General features: G+C 46.1%; 1 protein-coding gene and 1 long non-coding RNA gene across 8 annotated transcripts in view; both read right to left on the bottom strand.

The window, feature by feature from the left end:
- Window positions 1-2,940: 2,940 nt before the first annotated feature.
- LOC145716884 (uncharacterized) lies at window positions 2,941-8,403 on the bottom strand. Its single transcript, XR_014139843.1, has 4 exons — window positions 7,253-8,403; window positions 6,898-7,099; window positions 5,493-5,677; window positions 2,941-4,344 (listed from the first exon to the last, which is right to left on the bottom strand). It is a non-coding gene; the product is annotated as an uncharacterized LOC145716884 (long non-coding RNA).
- A 54-nt stretch (window positions 8,404-8,457) lies between these two features.
- Window positions 8,458-20,450, bottom strand: part of LOC102738020 (uncharacterized) — a 29,475-nt gene continuing 17,482 nt past the window's right edge. For 6 of the 7 annotated variants that reach the window (XM_081802501.1, XM_081802502.1, XM_081802500.1 and 3 more), the window contains 2 exons: window positions 20,094-20,189; window positions 8,458-14,124 (listed from right to left, as the gene is read on the bottom strand). In XM_081802501.1, the coding sequence (XP_081658627.1) occupies window positions 12,140-14,124; window positions 20,094-20,189 (2,081 nt within the window). In that variant the 3' untranslated portion in view covers window positions 8,458-12,139. Of the gene's footprint in view, window positions 14,125-15,340; window positions 15,476-20,093; window positions 20,190-20,450 lie in introns of those variants that run through there. The other variant, XM_081802503.1, reaches the window with a different exon arrangement.

Here is a 20,450-nt window from a genome sequence, read left to right as displayed (position 1 = left end):
CCGGGGACCCCGCCGCCAGCCTCGGGCAAACCCCGCCTGCCAGAGCCTCTGGGACCGGACCCCTGACCAGGCCGCGAGCCTCAGACGACTACACTTCCCAGGACCCACCGCGGCCTCCGGATGAAGGCAGGAGAGCTCCCCTTACACACTGACTCGCAGAGCGCCCCGCGCCTGCGCACACAGCGCCAGAGACTGCGGGCCTCAGACGACTACACGTCCCAGGACCCACCGCGGCCTCCGGGTGAGGGCAGGAGAGCTCCCCTCACACTCTGTGACGCCCAGAGCGCCCCGCGCCTGCTCACACAGCGCCAGAGCCGGAGGGCCTCAGACGACTACCCCTCCCAGGACCCGCCGCGGCCTCCGGATGAAGGCAGGAGAGCTCACTTCACACACTGTGATTCCTAGAGCGCCCCGCGCCGGCGGGTCTCGGACGACTACACTTCCCAGGACCCACCGCGGCCTCCGGGTGAGGGCAGGAGAGCGGCCCTCATACATACGACTGCCCGAACGCCCCGCGCCTGCGCACACAGCGCCGGAGCCGTCCGGCCTCCGACGACTACCTTTCCCAGGACCCACCGCGGCCTCTGGGTGAGCGCAGGAGAGCGCCCCTCATACACTGTGACTCCCGGAGCGCCCCTTAGGGGAGGTAATGGTACCTCGAGACAAATACCATTGGCCTCAACTACGGCTCCCAGAATGCACCATGCCCACAGCCTGAGACCTAGCGCCTAACCGGAAGCGACTGCGGTTCCCAACACTTCCGTGAAAGATCTCCGGCCTGGACAGCCGTAGGAAACGGGATTCCCGCGCGAAGGACTGCGATTCCGAGAGACTTGCGCGTCTGGGACAGCGATGGCTCCCTTGGGCCGAGCCCTGACGCCCTCGGGAAAGAGGAGCTGGAATGGCTGCACCGCCAGAATGACCTGAGAGCTCCTCTCCTCCCTGCGCCGTGGGGGTACTGTGGTGGCCGCGTAGGGGAGGTTTTGGGGTGCAGGCCAGACACCGCCCTGCCCTTAAAGAGCTCAGAGCCCCAGTGGGGTGGGAGGCGGGAGGAGGGACTATCCACCCAAATGTGAAGGTTAGGTAAGAGTCGGCCCACTGGCACAGGGCACAGTGCAACAGGTGGAGGGAGCAGTTGTGCGAAAAGACTTGAAGAAAGGAAGAAGCGCAGTCCATTATAAAAGATGGAAGAGGATTAAAGGAAGAAAGAAATCGCAGAGGGAGAGGTTGGGGGGATGGGCAAAATGGATGAAGGGGAGTGGGAGACCCGGCCTTCCAGTTACGGAAGGACTGTCATGGGAATTACAGGTACAGTGGAGGGAACATGGTGGTATTTTATTTTATTTATTTATTTTTAATATTTTATTTATTTGACAGAGACACAGCCAGAGAGGGAACACAAGCAGGGGGAGTGGGAGAGGGAGAAGCAGGCTTCCCGCGGAGCAGGGAGCCCGATGCGGGGCTGGATCCCAGGACCCTGGGATCATGACCTGAGCTGAAGGCAGACGCTTAACGACTGAGCCACCCAGGCGCCCCCACGGTGGTATTTTAATAGCATTGTATAGTGACAGATGGTAGCTAGACTCGAACGCATGGAGTTGTCGAATCTCTGTGTTGTACACTTGAAACTGCTCATCTCTATTATAAATATTCATATATATGATACTTTCTTATATTGCTTCTTATCCCTTCTGGAATTTAGGTTTTTTGGTGTGATACGGATGCAGTGCTATTATTTTATCCAAAATGTTTGGTTGTGGGTCCTAACATATATTGAACAAAACATCCTGCTTTTAATTTCAAAGTCAAATTATTTCAGTGGCCCAGAGATTACATAGGGACAAACAAGAATACGTGTTCAAAGGGGTTCCCACATTCTGCCACACAAAACTATCTTCTGAATATATTTTTAAGAACAAGAATATATAAATAGAATGCCCTTCTGGGCTCTCCTTTGTTTGACTCTAATTTTTCCCTCTTCTTTGACCCTGTCTGTAGCTTCGGCAACAGGGATTAGAAGCAGATACAAAACAAACATTCCTTAAACTGATCTTATGAGTATCAGTATACAAATTTTTATGAACATGTTTTCATTTCCCATGGGTATATACTTAGGAGTAGAATTGCTGAATCCTATGGTCAGTATATGTTTAACTTTTTAACCCTTAAATTTTTTATTGAAGTATAGTTGACACAAAATGTGAACGTTTCAGGTATACGGCATAATGACTGACAAGTCTATACATTATGTTATGGTCATCACAAGTGTAGCTACCATCTGTCACCATACAACTATATGTATAACTTTTAAGAAACTGCCAAACTGTATTCTCACCAGCAATGTCTAAGAGTTCTGATTCCTCTGCATCCTTGCCAACATTTTGTACGGGGAGTCTTTTATGTTTGGCCATTCTGATGAGTGTAGTGCAATATCTCAGCCTTATTTTTCACAACAAAAATTAACAATCCAGATGTCCATCAACAGGTGAATGGGTAGACAAACTATGGCATATCCATACAACGGAATGCTCAGCAATTAAAAAAAAAAATAACATGCACAAATCCCAAAACCATGACACTGAGTGAAAGAAGCCAGGTACAAAGAGTTACTAGGTATATGATTCCATTCATACGAAATTCTAGAACAGATAAAATAATCTACAGCGTTAGAAGAGAAACCAATGGTTGGGGTCAGTGGTGAGAGTGAAATTTGACTGTGAAGAGGTACAAGGGAACATTTTTAAGTGATGGAAATACTCTACAACTTGGTAGGAGTGGTAGTTACGTAAGCGTAGCCATTTATCAGAATTCATGGAGCTTCAACTCCATGTTAAAAATAGATACATTTTTGGGGCGCCTGGGTGGCTCAGTCGTTAAGCGTCTGCCTTCGGCTCAGGTCATGATCCCAGGGTCCTGGGATCGAGCCCCACATCGGGCTCCCTGCTCTGCGGGAAGCCTGCTTCTCCCTCTCCCACTCCCCCTGCTTGTGTTTCCTCTCTCACTGTGTCTCTGTCAAATAAATAAAATCTTAAAAAAAAAAAAAAGATACATTTTATTGTCTGCAACTTTTATCAATAAAATTTATTTCTAAAGTGTAGTTCTGAAGAAAGAATGAAAATGGATAGACTAAAATTTGTTAAAGGAACACCCGCAAAAAAAAAAAAAGCCTAACACCACAGAAGGCAGCAATTGATCAGAGAGGCTGGCCTGGTGGACAGATGCAACTGTTGTGTAAGAAGTAGCAAGTACCCGCCATGCCCTGATGACACAGGCCAGAAGGTGTCAGGTAAAGTTGATAAGAACTTAAGAGGCCTGACATATATGCCATTTTTAGAAGTTCAATGAACTGAGGAAAGCCAGGTAAAGGCTTTAAAGTAAAGGGCAAGATGGGGGCGCCTGGGTGGCTCAGTTGGTTAAATGACTGCCTTCGGCTCAGGTCATGATCCTGGAGTCCCAGGACGCGCCGCACCGGGCTCCCTGCTCAGCGGGGAGTCTGCTTCTCACTGTGACCCTCCCCCCTCTCATGTGCGCTCGCTCTCTCTCATTCTCTCTCTTTCAAATAAATAAAACTTTAAAAAAAATGAAGGGCAAGTTATTAAAATGCACACTCCACACCACACCGAGGTACGGTGCTTGGTGGGCCTCTTTGAAGTTGGAAGGCAGCACGGAACACACTTGGGTAGTTTGTAAAGCTTCTGATTTCGAGTGGCACCTAGAGCAAGAGGGCTCTGCAGTGGGCACAGGATGGGTGTGAGGCATCCTGCAGCTGAACTTACAATGTGCAGAAGGTCTGTGTGAGAAGCATCCAAGGCAGAGAAAGATGCTGTCTGGACTTACAGTTGCAAAGACCTCTAGAGTTCTGTACCAAAGCCCCAATTTCTGTGACAGAAAACTATTCTTGAAAAGCAGAGTCTTGCACACCACAGGGCCCTCACAGAGCCTGCACACTTCACCATGTGATTTTGTAACTGGTGTTAGATGTAACATCAGGTTCATTGATGGCTGCTGAATTCATTGTATCATAGAATGATTCATTTGGTATCAGGTATCAGGCCCTGGAAAGTGCATAAAGCCCAGCAGAAGAAATAATTCACAGATGCATCAAGTATCATCTGGAAAGAACTACTGGTACACATTAGCCCCTCATTTTGTGGAGACCCCGAAAGACAGTTCCAGGGGAAAGAAACCTTCCCAGTGGTCAAAGCTATAAAGCAGTGCACTGAAGAATTTACTTAACACAGATGGAGGGATGGCTGGAAACATGGATATCTTGGCAGAGGTAACTCACTTGGCTGGTTGGTAGGATCCTGACAGGCACAAAGCAAACATCAGGGACAAGGAAGTCTGAGGAAAAGGCAACTAGGTTGAACTCTGCACTTTGGTAATGGACATAAAGCAGGATGATTTTTATATCTCACATTAATACCTAGAAGAATCAGAGAAAGCAACGGGCAGTGTGACTCACTTGTGCATACTGGCCAGCTTCGGGTCCAGTGGGCCATTTTAAGGCAAAGAAAGTATAATAATGGGGTCATGGTCATGGTTAAGACCACAAGTGTTAATGTTACTTCGTTACACAGAAGCAGTCAGCCTGACAGATGGTAAAATGGCCTATTGATGATTCCCCAGTTTTACAGTATGTACTTGTGACCCAATTATTGGGTCTATCCCTAAGGATATCCAGCTTCTACATTTTTGATTATAGAGATAAGATTATAGAGATAAGAGGTCCATCTATTTTGGCCCTTTAGACCCCAGGATGAATTAGCCACTTACAAAGTTGCCTGCAGGGACAGCAATTCTGATTACCATCCTGACCTTGAGCCTATCACAGTAACCCTGCCATCTTGTCTCTCAAAATTAAATTCTGCTACTAAGCCTGTTCCATCACAGAACCCTGGAGTCTCCTTTGATATCAGGAACCTCACTTTGGGGCACCCTTGGCCCCTAGCACAACAATAAGCACATTTTTACAGGATTCTGGTGCTCCTTTTACCCACTGATTTCTCAATGACCCTCTTGGATGTCAAGATTGGGGGAACTGATGAGTGGATTACTCGTAACAAACCTGTATCGTCATATTTCCTTAAATCCATATTATGCCAAGGAGTTTCTGACATCCTATCTTTGTATGAGCCTCTGTCATGTCCAAGATTCCACATAATAAACTAATCAGAAAAAAGATACTGATGGCTCAACAAAATCAAAATCTTGTTCATTGTAAAAGCCAACAAATAGGAAAATTTTTGCCAAGATGGAATGAGAGTAAAAGAAAATTCACAAATAAATATAAATGAAAAATTCAGCATAACTACAGATACAGAAGAGATCCAAAGACAATATCTATGATTTGATGTCAGTAAATATAAATTACTAGAAAAACAGCCTACCAAAACTTCCTGAATAATATATATAAAGCAATGTGAGTCACATGCTATCTTCAGCAGTAAGCTGCTAACCTTCAGGGCTTGTCACCTCTCCCTGGAATGTACCTGGGGTATCAGGGTCTCCAACGTGCTAGCCACCTCTCCATCATCCTGCTAGATGGGCACAATTTCACTGTTACCAGACTATGTCCAGTGGACCTCCTCAGACTGTTACGGCAGCCCTGGGGCAAACTGTGAATGTATAATGTTGTCCACTCCATGTTAATACAGACATCTTCTGATCTCTTTTCCTGAGTGGGATAAAAAGAATGCATTTGTCAAATCAAAGTCTGTATCCTATGTACCTGAGGGCATATAAATCTGCTTTAGAGGAGCGCCTGGGTGGCTCAGTCGGTTAAGCCGCTGCCTTCGGCTCAGGTCATGATCCTGGGGTCCTGGGATCGAGCCCCGCATCGGGCTCCCCGCTCGGCGGGAAGCCTGCTTCTCCCTCTCCCTCTGCCTGCCTCTCTGCCTACTTGTTCTCTCTCTCTGTCAAATGAATGAATAAAATCTTTAAAAAAAAAAAAAAATCTGCTTTAGAAAACAGTGCCAGGTGGCGCCTGATGATTCCAGGGTCCTGGAATCGAGCCCCTGCTCAGCAGGAAGCCTGCTTCTCCCTCTCCCACTCCCCCTGCTTGTGTTCCCTCTCTCGCTATGTCTCTGTCAAATAAATAAATAAAGTCTTAAAAAAAAAAAAACTTGAGAAAACAGTGCCAGGTCTGCAAGCAGGGCTATTACTTGGTTGAACTTGTCTGTAGTTTGTAGTCAGTGTAGTCTGTATGGTTTGCCGGGCTTCTAAAAAGCCCGAGCTACTAAAGTAGATAGCGGTGTAATAGGAACTCTGCCAATGTATCCTTTAGGTCTTTTTTTTTTTTTTTTTAAGATTTTATTTATTTGACAGAGAGAGACAGCGAGAGAGGGAACACAAGCAGGGGGAGTGGGAGAGGGAGAAGCAGGCTTCCCGCTGAGTGGGGAGCCCGATGCGGGGCTCGATCCCAGGACCCTGGGATCATGACCTGAGCCGAAGGCAGACGCTTAACGACTGAGCCACCCAGGCGCCCTCCTTTAGGTCTTTTAGAATAGCACTAACCTCTGCCACCCCCTCCTATACTCCTCGCCCGAGGGCAGTATTGTTTTTTATGTACTATCCTATCTGGGGAGTGAGTTTCAGAGACCTCCATCTTGCCTTCCCTACTATGGTGACCCTTAGCCAAAGACCAGGCATCCAGTGCAGGGGTTAATCCAAATTGCCAAGAATGCCAATCTGTCCAATAGCACAGAATCTCACAGGGTTGATTTGGCTACTGCCATCAGTGAATGTCCAAGAGAACCAGGGCTGAGGCCGAGTACAGCACCATTCCCTGAGGAGACTAACTGGCACTTGGTGTCAAGTTGACGATCTGGGCCTGAAAAGGCCACCGTTCTCACAAGGAAAAACACAATCCAGGTAGGGGTTTTCTGCCCACAGTACCTCAGCCAGCGCCACTATCCAAAGGCTGACAAAATAGGAGCGCCTGGGTGGCTCAGTAGGTTGAGCGACTGCCTTCGGCTCAGGTCACGATCCCGGGGTCCTGAGATCGAGCCCGCATCGGGCTCCCTGCTCGGCGGGGAGCCTGCTTCTTCCTCTGCCACTCCCCCTGCTTGTGCTTGCTCTCTCTTCCTCAAATAAAAATCTTTAAAAAAAAAAAAAAAAAGCTCACAAAATGATTGAACAGTATGGGATCCCTCATACACTGTATCAGACCAGAAGGAACCACTCTGCAGCAAAGGGGGTGCAAGAATATGCCCAGAACAAAAAGGTACACTGGATTTATTACATAACTCACCTTCCGTAGAAAGCTGGAATGGCCTCGTGAGGGTCCAGCTACAGCTAACGCCCAGCTCAGAAGCAATATTCTGTAGGGACAGGGTGCCATCCTTCCAAATGCAGCTTATAAGCTAGAGAAGACCTTTTGTGGGGCTGTGTCCCCAAAGCGGAAGACACGGGTCTGCATACCACCACCATTACCAATGTATACCTCCAGGGGACTTGGTGCTTCCCATACCCACAACTCTGGGCTCTGCAGGGTTACAGGTCTTGATCCCCAAAGGGAACACACATTTCACCAGGAGACAGAGCAAATCTTCTACTTACCTGCAAGCTACAGGTATCGCGTGGGCATTGTGCTCCTCTTATCCAGGAGCCAGCGGGTCAGAAGAGGAGGCACTCTTTTTGTAGGGGTTCCTGATGCATCACCAGGAGGTAGGGCTACTTACCCAACAGGATGAGGAAGAATGAATGGATTCAGGTGATCCACCTAGGTGCTTCTTGCATTTACTATCAACTTGGGTCACAGGAGGGCATGGTAACCATGGCTCAGACCCCTCAGGAAGGTGAGCCACCGAAGCCAGCAGAGGCCCCAGAATGGCTCCCCGGTGAGAGAGACCACCACCAGTGGGGACCCGTTGGTCCTAGTGACCTGTTTCCTCAATCTCTCCTCAGACAGACCCAATGCTGGGAAAATGGGGCTCAGCAGTGGAAGGGCTGGACTGTGGTGACAGAGATGGGCCGTTCAACCCTCTCCAAGGAAGGACTTGCTACCCAGGGGCAGGGAGAGAGGCCAGCAGGCTGCCTCCAGTGGCCAGCCTTTGTGGAGTTGGCCTGAGCTAAAAAAAACAAACAAACAAACAAAAACTGCCTGACGTGGGATGATCCCCTTCTCAGGGCCACAGGCCTCTGGTGACAGAGCACCTCAGGGCTGCAGAGACCTGACCATCGGGGCCCAATACGAGTCACTCCTGAGCAGCACTTGCTTCAGAGCTCCCTACCGGTGTGGCCAGGGTCTCAACCACTTCTGTGCAGCCTTCTTCCTCTGACCCACCCTTTGCTGTTTATCCTTCCTTCACCTCACAGCTGCTGATCCTCCATAAGCATCTTGCATTCCAAACTTCATGTCAGGGTCCACTTCCAGAGAATCCAAGTCATGATACAGCCTGACCTCCTATGTGAAGAATATTTGGGATGTAAGTAACAAACACAACTTGAACCAGCCAAAGCAAACATGAGAATTTATTACAAGGATATTTGGGATATCTCACAGAAGAATGCAACAATCAAGGCATGAAAAAGGCAGAGGGCAGAGGTGAACCAAGACATCAAGACCAGAAGAAGCAGATCCTGGAGCACGATTTTCCATGGCTTCATTCTTGTCTCTTTCTGCAGACGATGCTTCCCCACGTGGTAGGGGGAAGCCACTGAGAGCACCCACGCTTGTATGTTACAGCTTCAGTTGCTAAAACTATACAAAGAAGGCAGTCCCAGCTTTCCAGCTTTCTAATGGTTATATTACCACAGTGACAAACACGTGTGCACGTTCATAAAGTGTGGACAGGCATCAACAAGGAACACGGGCATTTCAGGGACACAAGGCTGGCAAAAAGCATTAAACTGTAGAAACCTCAAGGAACTCCAAGTAGTTCAAGGAGGCCAAAAAAGTATTGTGTAGGAAGAAAGATATTCAGAAATGACAGATATGCTGGATTTGTACAGAAGTCCTCATCTACGGTGAGGACAGTACACTTTAAGTCCACAATTGGCCACGTGGTTTTTCAACAGAGAAGTGCGTAACCAGAATTGCATCTTAAAATAACTACTAACTGTGGACAATGGACGAGGGTCATGGTGGGGTGAGCTCGGCCGCACTTGGCCCAGGCCGGCTTGTTGGTACAGTATTTGCAGACTCAGGAGTTCGGTGAAATCAACAACCTGAGCTTATTCTGCTGGAATAAGCAACCAATGAGGGAGGCCTCAAGTGTAGATTCCAAATGCCTGCTGATCTATATTCTGCTATTTGATACAGGTATTGCTGGATAAATCAGATATTCTTTGGGTTCCTTTCACCCAGGCTCTACAAGAGTTGATCTTGAAATTAAAATATCCAGAACCCATGGATCCACACAGAGATAACTTTGTCTCATTACCAAAGCCCACAAAGAAAGGCTGAACAGAAGGCACTCCTGGGACAGGTCCCAAAATTCACACTTTACTTAGTAGAAGGAATACAATAGGAATTATCCTCCGCAGGACTGTCTCCAGGCCAGTGGGGGAACCTGGGTGGAGAGAGGAGAGAGGGGTTGCTCCTTCCACCTGGGCTCCTTACACATTCAACCAACATAACCTGTTGTGCTCCAGGAAGCTGCACATAAATCCCTCTTAACTTTAAAACCTTTTTTCTTCCTGATGTGGGATTTGTGAGCGGAAATGTGGGGTTACATGTGTTTTGTGGTTTACCAAGGTAATTTAAAAGACAAACACTAGAAATATCTAATTTCAGAATCAAAGCCCTCTTGTGACTTCAGAAAGAGTCCCTAGTGAGCTCTACACAACATAGCTGGGCCTCCATGTAAGGTATTCTGATAAACGAGACCTCTGCTGCCAGCATTTAGCCCTCCCAATGACTGCTACCTGGCACTCAGGAAAAAAACCTGCTCTTGGGTATTAGACCAATGGGCTAGTGCCGAAGTTCTATTAGTTAGTGAGGAAAGCACTAGGTTTAACTACTTAATAGTAAATGGAATAATCTAGAATTGAAGTCAGCAAAATTAGGTCACTTTTAGACAACAGACTCCAAACTCAATCCAAGAACTAATGAATCAATCTCTGGGACTAGGAAAGAGAACCATAATAGATGAAAATTTAAAAATAGGAAAATCTACGAAGAATCACCCTGTCACTATTCTCTTAGAAATGAAGTTGATAAAAATCATGTTCAGGTATTAGGAGAAGAGTAGAAGTCCATACATTTGAATATGAATACAAATTTGGGAACTCAGATACTTTTAACCTGGTGCAGTGGTTTAGAAAATTACTCTTTAAGTCCCAATTTTTCAACAATGATGTTAAAATTGGTAACTAAGGGAAAAAAACTACTGCTAGAATCAAAGCTGCAATCCACCATACTGATAAAAGCAACTTGTGTTTGAGAGAAGTCATGATTTTTCCAAGTCTGGTAACAAGGTCAGGGCTGGACTTTTCTGAATTTCACCATCATACACAGAATACTGTTGACTTTGTCAAGCAACATTGTAAAGATCACTGCAAAGTTCTACCTAAGGGGTGGTTCATGCACTGCCAACGTAAACCCTACTTATCATGAAAGGTTCACAGCGGGAGTCTCTATGTAGAGGATGCAACAGGTGACAAAAGGTGAAACACATAGATTTCAAATGATGCAACAATGAAAATCCTAATTCCTAACACCTATCCAGCAGTCACAGAAATTCGCAGGAAGGCAAAACAGGCTTCCTTGAAAACACCAAAAATTATTTCTCACCACAAAAATCTGTATTTTACATTTTCTGAACAGTGACTCTTAAATTGGCTTCTCCATCTCGTTTTTTTACAAGATACTCTAAGAAACACCAAAAACATAATAGCACACAGCATCGTGGTATTTCATCCGAGTGAAGTAACGTACATGCACTGTACGTGAAGTAGGTCTACGTAAGCCAAAGGCGCCAAGCTGAATGGGAACAAGACCTTGCAGAACACGACTGCCACTTAGCCCGAGTGCCAAGTGACAGAGTTCACACACCTGCTTTCTTTTGTTCTCTCATGACTCACTACTGCTGGGCTGTGGTTCCTGCCTTTGAAAATTATTAACCAGGTTCTATTTAAATTGTTTCTCTCAGGTTGCAGAATGTTGGCTTTTGTAACTGAAGAGGAAGGTCAGCAACAACAGACCCCTTCCATATGCCAACAAGCCGTAAGGAAAAAGGATGTGGTGCTGTCACTTAAGCTGCGTCTTTCGCAGTAAGATGTGCTGTATCAGCTGCCGTTTTTACTGTATCACTGAAACAGAAAAACCAGCAGCACATGGTGTGTCCTGATGTCGGAGGCACCACCAGGTACGGTACGTGCACTTCATGCTTGCAATTACATCAGCATATGTGATTCCAAAACATGAGACACACTGTGTGACACAGGAAAATAAGCCATAAATACCACTGAGAAATGTCTTATTCTGATGTTTCAATGACTCAATTTATTCACATATTTTTAAAACTTCATTCTTCAGAGTGAACATATCAACCATTAGAATTGGGCATTTTTGATAACCCCGTCTATAAAAAAATGTATGGCTTCCCTTTATAGCCTTAGTTCTAGGGGCACATGTTTCCAAGGTCTTTAAATTGTTAGTTTTACCCACAATATGAATTCCCCCAAAATACAATACAGTTGGATTACCTGCTGAAGATTGTCCCGCATTTAGCATTTTCACTGAGCCTCATTCCTGAGAGTATTTCCTTAATGCACAACGAGCTGTGACTTCTTGACGAAAATACGACATTACTTGCTGCATTCATGGGGTTTTTCCTCATTTACTGGACTAGAGTTTACCCCAGTGGGGATATTTCCACCAGCAAATGAGGTGTGACTTCTGCAAGGCTTTCTGATGTTTACTGTACTCCTGGTTGCTTTTCATTTCCCACTTTATGTCTGACAGGGTTCTGAAATCCACTGCATCCCACAGGCTCGTTCTACTCTCAGGGTTCTTACATGAACAGGTTAACCTGCTGAAAGCTCTCCCCACATAACCTCAGAGCTCCTACCCTAAAAGATTACCCAGACAGACATACAATGTGATGCAACTATTTATCTGAAAGGTTTACCCTGTGTTTTCTGAAGCACAAACAGGTGAGATCTCGGCCAAAGGCTAGTATTAACTCCACTCCTAGGATTTCTTCACTGTATGAGTTCTCTGGTGATTAATGAGCTGTGACTTTTGGGAGAAGGCTTTCCCACATTCGTGGCATTGGTAGGGCTTCTCTCCTGTGTGAATTCTCTGGTGATTAACAAGCTGTGACTTCTGAGAAAAGGCCTTCCTACATTCGCTGCAGCCATAGGGCTTCTCCCCAGTGTGTGTCCTCTGATGTGGTATGAGGTGTGATTTCCGAGAAAAGGCTTTGCCACACACACTGCACTCAAAGGGTTTCTCGCCTGTGTGTGTTCTCTGATGATTGATGAGGCTTGACTTCTCCCTGAAGGCTTTCCCACACTCGCTGCATTCGTATGGCTTTTCTCCTGTATGAGTTCTTTGATGTCTAATTAGCTCTGATTTCTCAAAGAAAGCCTTCCTACAAAGACTGCATTCGTAGGGTTTCTCTCCTGTGTGGATTCTCTGGTGAGTATTCAGCTGTGACTTCTGAGAAAAGGCTTTTTCACACTCCCTACAACCGTATGGTTTTTCTCCTGTATGAGTTCTCTGGTGAGTTGCAAGACTTGACTTCTCACCAAAGGCTTTCCCACATTCAGTGCATTCATAGGGTTTCTCTCCTGTGTGAGTCCTCTGATGGGATATGAGATGTGACTTCTGACAAAAGGCCTTCCCACACTCGCTGCACACATAGGGTTTTTCTCCTGTATGAATTCTCTGATGATTAGTAAGGCTCAATTTTTCACTGAAAGCCTTCCCACACTCACTGCATTCATAGGGTTTTTCTCCTGTGTGAGTTCTCTGATGTCTAACAAGCTGAGATTTCCTGCTGAAGGCTTTCCCACATTTACTGCATACGAAGGGTTTCTCTCCTGTGTGTGTCATCTGATGGGATATGAGATGTGACTTCTGGGAGAAGGCTTTCCCGCACTGAATGCACACATGAGGCTTCTCTCCTGTGTGAGTTCTCTGGTGGTTAATGAGACTCGACCGCTCTCTGAAGGCTTTCTGACATTCACTGCATTCGTAGGGCTTCTCTCCAGTATGAATTGTCTGATGTCTAATGAGCTCTGATTTCTCAAAGAAGGCTTTTCTACAATCACTACATCCATAGGGTTTTGTTCCTGTGTGAGTCCTGTGATGTGTAACAAGCTGTGACTTCCTGCTGAAAGCTTTCCCACAGTCTCTGCATTCAAAAGGTTTCTCTCCTGTATGAATTCTCTGATGATTAATAAGATTTGACTTCTCACTAAAGGCCCTCCCACACTCATTGCACCCGTAGGGTTTTTCACCTGTGTGTGTCCTCCAATGTGAGATGAGATGTGACTTCCGGGAGAAGGCTTTCCCACATTCACCACATTCATACGGTTTCTCTCCTGTGTGTGTTCTCTGATGGGATGTGAGCTGCGACTTCTGGGAGAAGGCTTTCCCACACTGGCCACAGTTATAAGGTTTCTCTCCCGTATGAGTTCTGTGATGAGTAATAAACTGTGACTTCTGGGGAAAGGTTTTGCCACACTTACCACAGCCAAAGGCGATCTCTCTTACATGTCTGCTCTGATGCTTAATGAGACTCGCTTTCTTACTGAAGCGTTTCCTACATTCACTGCATTCATAGAGTTTCTCCCCTAAACGAGTTCTATGATATATGATAATCTGTGACTTCTTAGAGCTAATTTTATCATATTTATCATAGTCATAGTATTTTAACCAAGTATTAGTTTCCTCAGGCTTAGTATGGAGAAACAATTTATCAAATACACTTAAGCCGTGTGGTTCCACTTTTTCATAATCTGCTTTTGGAATAAGTAAATCTAAGTGATGTTTTAAAAGTAATCCATCTACGTCATCTTCACTGTTTGATTTCGTTAAAGGAACAAAGTTCATGCTCAGATTGAATTTTTTTCCAAATGTATCACATTCATGATCTTGTTTCATATTTCTAAGCTTCTCTTGGTTATCCTGGTGCCATGTCATGTGACCATCTACTTGCAAGACTTGTTCTATAAAGAAAGAAAACCCTGTGAATGCTTCCATGGTTATGTTTTTCTTTAAGATTTATCTATTTTAGAGAAAGAGAGAGCGAGCATGCACGAAAGTAGGAGGAAGGGCAGAGGGAGAGAATCTCAAGCAGACTCCCCGATGAGTGTGGAGCCCAAACACAGGGCTCAATCCTATGACCCTGAGATCATGACCTGAGCCAAAACCAAGAGTTGGACGCTTAACTGACTGAGCCCCCCAGGCGCCTCTTCTATGGTTGTGTTTACAGAATACAAAACCAGCAATGCTATTTGCGGGGATGAACGCTTTGGAAGGCTGTCTCTCAGTCCCAAGTATAAGATCTATCCTCTGGGTATTTGGGGGAAAAAAGAAAAGAAAATGCTATAAATAGGAATAAGATAAGGCAGTATACTAAGTCACCTCTGGATGCTGTCAAATCTAGGTTTATAAAATGTAAAAAATTCATCAAGACTGAAGAGGAACAAAGAAAGGAGGATGGAAGAAGAACTGATCCAATATTCTGAGGAGTGAGTTTCCTCCACCCTGACTGAGTGTGCAAAGCACTGGGGACAGGAGACAGTCAGCCCCTGACCTTGCAAAGCTTACATTCTAATGGGAAGAAGACAGAAAATTAACAGGTTTGATAGAGGAACTACTGAAGCCATTTCAAGCTTGAAGAATGAGAAATCGTTTGTGAGCTTTTCCCCATTTTTAAATTTTCTGGAAGTCTGAAACTTTCCAAGCACATTTTCAACATTATTACCATAAAAGCCACTTCATGGAACACATCATCTTCCATTTAACCTGTTCAGGCACAAAACCTTAAGATCTATATGTTTGTTTGTTTTAAGATTTTATTTATTTATTTGACAGAGAGAGACACAGTGAGAGAGGGAACACAAGCAGGGGGGGTAGGAAAGGAAGAAGCAGGCTTCCCGCAGAGCAGGAAGCCCGATGTGGGACTCGATCCCCGGACCCCAGGATCCTGACCTGAGCCGAAGGCAGATGCTTAATGACTGAGCCACCCAGGCACCCCAGATCCATATGTTCTTTCACTGAAAATACCCTAGGATAGGGGATGAGGGAAAAAGAGGTCTGGCAGTTAAAATCAGAGTCTAGTATGGAAACATTAGCTTTGAGATGGAGGTTAAGAGTCTGAATAAAGTGGTAATAGGAGATGTGAGAGCAGAAAATGAAGTATTTATAAATTAAACTTACAACTTTGCATTACTTTAAATATTACATTGTTAGACTAAATACACATTTGGAGGGGCTCCTTGGTGGCTCAGTCATTAAGCAGCTGCGTTCGGCTCAGGTCATGATCCCAGGGTCCTGGGATCGAGCCCCGTATCGGGCTCCCTGCTTGGCGGGAAGCCTGCTTCTCCCTCTCCCTCTCCCCCTGCTTGCGTTCCCTCTCTCGCTGTGTCTTTCTCTGTCAAATAAATAAATAAAATCTTTAAATAAATAAATACATACATACATACACACACACACACATTTGGAAATTTTTACTTTTTTCCCCACTAGAAAAATTGGACTGCTTTATGTTTGGTCTCTCCCCACCACTCTTCCCTGCTATACTTTAATCTATCTCATTAGCTCAGTGAAACAGCCTTCCACCTGGTTTCCCTGCTTCCCATTATATTTTCCACAATGCAGTTAAGTCAAACTTCTAAAAATGTAAATCAGGGGGCTCCTGGGTGGCTCAGTTGGCTAAGTGTCCAACTCCTGGTTTCGGCTCAGGTCATGATCTCAGGGTCGTGGGACTGAGCCCCACACAGGGCCCCGTGCTCAGCAGGCGGTCTGTCTGTCTCCCTCTCCGACTCCTCTGCCCTTTCCCCCACTCGCATGTGCTCTCTCTCAAATAAATAAATCCTTTTTTATTTATTTTATTTTTATTTTTTTTAAGATTTATTTGCGAGAGAGAGAATGAGAGACAGAGAGCATGAGAGGGAGGAGGGTCAGAGGGAGAAGCAGACTCCCTGCTGAGCAGGGAGCCCGATGTGGGACTCGATCCCGGGACTCCAGGATCATGACCTGAGCCGAAGGCAGTCGCTTAACCAACTGAGCCACCCAGGCGCCCAAATAAATCTTTTTTTAAAAAATGTAAATCAGATAACTATTTTTATTTAAAATTACTTGCGGGCGCCTGGGGGGCTCAGTCGTTAAGCGTCTGCCTTCGGCTCAGGTCATGACCCCGGGGTCCTGGGATCGAGCCCCACATCGGGCTCCCTGCTCCGCGGGAAGCCTGCTTCTCCCTCTCCCACTCCCCCTGCTTGTGTTCCCTCTCTCGCTGTGTCTCTCTCTGTCAAATAAATGAATAAAATCTAAAAAAAATTAAAAAATAAAAAAATAAAATAAAATAAAATTACTTGCATCAGTCTAACCACCTGCCTACTGCTTACAAGTCCATGTACGACCTAGGTCCCCCACACAGGCCAGCCTCTATTTCCCTGGCACACTAAGCCCCAGACACAAAGGCTTCCTTTCCGTTTTCCTGAGGTCACCAAGCCCCTTCCTGACCTAATACATTCATATCTGCATTCATTTAGGGAACACTTTCCCCCAATTCACATAGCTCACTCACTTTGGTCTTCACGTCTAGAACTGGCTTCTCCACATGACCATATTGTGGACTGAATGTTTACGCGTCCCCACTACCTGCCCGCCCCCAAAACTCTATGTTGAAGCCCTAACCTTCAGTGTGGCTGTATTTGGAAACGGGATCTCAACGGAATTAAGGTTAAATGAGATCATAAGGGTGGGGCCCTGATCCAAAAGGATTAGTATCCTTATTAGAAACACCTTACCACCCCCCACTCCCTGCACAAAGAGAGGCCATGTGGCGGCAAAGCTATAAGGCTACAAGGCGGCTGTCTACAAACCAGGAGGACCGCGTTCATTAGAACACAATCAGGCAGGCACCTTGACCTTGGACTTCCAGCCTCCCCAACTGTGGGAATAGCTTGCTGCTGTTTACCCATCTGTGCTATTTTGTTATGGCAGCCTGAGCAGAGCCACAGACTCTCTACCCTATTATCATCTACCTAATTTATTTCTATAATAGGCCTTTTAGGATCTGGGCTTTACCCTGGTTATTTGCCAACTTGATTAGTTTTATCCTCCCATGAGAAAGTAAGCACTCTGTAGGCAGGCAACTGATCTCTAATGTTCACTACTGTACCCATACCTCCCAGCACAATACCTGGAGTAAGAGACATCACCACGTCTTCAACTTTCTACGACACACGACTGCAATGTAGCCCTTGGCTGCCATTTGGAGCTTGGTTTCTAGAGTGTTCCCACCACTCCCAGCTTTTAACAGGGGCAACCCGCGCCTGGACTGTGTGCAAAAACAAGGTGGTCTGTGCTGAGCGCCTGCCGTCCCGGGAGTCTGCAATGCTGCTATGTGCCAGGTGAGGTCCCCGGGTGCTGGGTCGTCAGTGGGCGTCCCTGGGCAGAAACACTACACACATTACTGCATTTTTGTTGCTGGGTGACCCTCACGGAGGGAGCAGCACAGGAAACCTACACCCGGATTCCTCCAGACTCTGCTTTGCCCTTTCCCTGGTGAGGAAGCTGTCATTAGGTCACTGTAGTAAGTCTTAGCCTTACAGACAACGATATCCTGAGTCCTCCTAGCGACTCTCCGAACGTGGTGGTCTTGAGGACCCTGACACACAGGCCTTGTTTAGGTAACTTTGACTATGTTGCAGTGAAGCATAAATGTCCAATATTTAAATCCTGAATTTAAAAAAAACAAAAAAACCTAAATGCAAATGTCTTAACTTTTTTTTTTTTTTTTTTTACAGATTTTATTTATTTATTTGCCAGAGAGAGAGAGCACAAGCAGGGGGAGCAGCAGAGGCAGAGGGAGAAGCAGGCTCCCCACCCAGCAACAAGCCCGATGCAGGACTTGATCCCAGGACCTGGGATCATGACCTGAGCCTAAGGCAGGTGCTTAACGGACTGAGCCACCAGGCGCCCCACAAATGTCTTAACTAATTTCTACGCTTCTGTAAGGTGTTTTCTAGGTCTTTTATTTTTAATTATCTTTAGTCGTCACTCAAGTGGACGCTATCGATGAATGAGGGGCACATAAAAATTACAAGAGGTTCCTCAAACTACAAACTCCAGTTCTAGAATATTCCATTTTAAAACTACATACACACCACTCTACTGAATCAATATTGCTGATAATGCATCCATAATGCTTATTGTTGGGGAAAAAAATGCCCAGGTAATCTAATGCACACCTGGCTAAAAACACCTGAATTAAAACAATGGGCTTATTGAATATTGTCTGACACATAAGTGGATGTAAACTATAAACCTTGTGTTTATGCATGCACGCAGCTCAGGGACCCAACCAACTAAAGAACATTACATACACTGTGATCAGGTCTGAGATGGGACTTCCAAAAAAAAGTGAGAAAAATTTAGCTGGAACAGTCAAGGAACATTCCATGAGTATGAATGCAGCAAAAACAGAGCTTATGCAGAAAGGATGAAGATAAAGCATAGCACAATCAAACACTCAGATGCAGAGAAGAATAAATATTACATGTGAAAACACAGAGAAATGTTTAAATGGCGTTGACCATGAAGTGGGGGAAGAGGGTCAACAGCTGACGGCCTACACAGACCCAGACTGTGGATCCCGGAGGAAGAGGTCACCGGCTGTAGCAGATACTCTGCTGCCTCAGCTACATTCAGAGGGACGCCCTGGGCAGACTGTGGGACCTACCCCAGGCACCCACATCTCTCTGCCCAAAACAATCCTTAGGCCACACACGGCATGCTTGGTCTGTATGCAGGGATTCTGGACATTCTGGAGAGTTAACACCCCCAGGGCAATGCTCACACCCTGAGAGATGGGAGTTAGTGGATGACCAGCTTCCTGGCCCCACAGGGGCTCCCAGCAGCCACCATGGGTCAGCACCCCTTCCAACATGCACACCGCCATTCCCTCTCCACCCCCATCTCACTGCTCTTTCTCCCGCTACAGTAAATTCTTGGCACTCAGATACGTATCTCAGGGTCTGCTTCCGAGGGAACCTGAAGTCAATGTCACACAGATGAGTAGGGATGTATGACAGATCAGAGACAGCTGGCTGCTTTAGGAACTGAAATACAAGGTATCATTTGAGAACACTTATAAAAGGTAAGGCTCTGGACCCATCAAGCCTAGTTTTAAGTGGGACTTGAGGAGTTAAGTTAAAAAGATAGTTTCCAGGGGCACCTGGGTGGCTCAGTTGGTTGAGCGACTGCCTTCGGCTCGGGTCATGATCTTGGAGTCCCAGGATCGAGTCCAGCATCGGGCTCCCTGCTCAGTGGGGAGTCTGCTTCTCCCTCTGACCCTACCCCCTCTCGAGCACCCTCTCTCTCACTCTCTCTCAAATAAATAAAATCTTAAAAAAAAAAAGATAGTTTCCAAAGGGCAAGAGAATTAAATAATAAGAATGCAAGAGAGAACATTCAATACACTCCATGGTGTCTAATCTACAGGTAAAGTACAGCAGAAGCCAACCTTACAAAAGGAGGAAAAGGACCACCGTTTGGGAGGAATAAGGGAGGACTTCCTTTTCTGCTCCACGGGGCACTTCTCTGGGCATCAGACGCCCAAATGAGGGCAAAGGAAACCTCCTGAAGGTACAAGCAGAGGTGAACAGAGGACAGAAGGAGACTAAACGTGCCAGAACACCAAACAAGAAGTCAAAGTCCCAGACTTGAAAGACAGGGAGTAAGTCATGGCCCAGACGCGCTGTAGATATTTTGCGTTAAGCTACAAGCGAAGAAGCCACATCTAAATGTGACTTATTTGAGCAGCTCGTGTCACCTGTTCTGAATCATCCCTAAAGGTTTACAGATCTTAAAGAGAGCTCTCCAAAGCACAATTCACAGAAGTCAACCCACTGGCCAGCTGAGACTGACTTTCTGCCTCCCGCATCTGGCTGGTTCTCACACCCACCTGGACGATCTGAACTTGGAACTTCTCCATCTCCGATCCACGGCTCTTCTCCTTGCTCCAACTTGAAGATGACATCAGGTTTCATAACTTCGTACCCTGTTCAGGGGAAAACACAAAGCCATGGCCCCGACTGCTTGGGCTTTAGGGCCTCTGAAGAATGAGCAAAGTCTGGCATCAGGCGGACAGTGAAGCTACTCACTGGTGTATCAACAGAGTAAGTAATTCTCAAAGGCAACGGTCTCCCTGGTGGCTAATGGGGTCTAAAAATCTTTGACTTCTGGGGCGCCTGGGTGGCTCAGTCGTTAAGCGTCTGCCTTCAGCTCGGGTCATGATCCCAGGGTCCTGGGATCGAGCCCC

The sequence above is a fragment of the Leptonychotes weddellii genome, chromosome 13 (genome assembly GCF_054177405.1).
Source record: "Leptonychotes weddellii isolate Sample4059 chromosome 13, ASM5417740v2, whole genome shotgun sequence".
Taxonomy (NCBI): Eukaryota; Metazoa; Chordata; class Mammalia; order Carnivora; family Phocidae; genus Leptonychotes; species Leptonychotes weddellii.
This window is presented reverse-complemented; position numbering and strand designations above follow the sequence as displayed.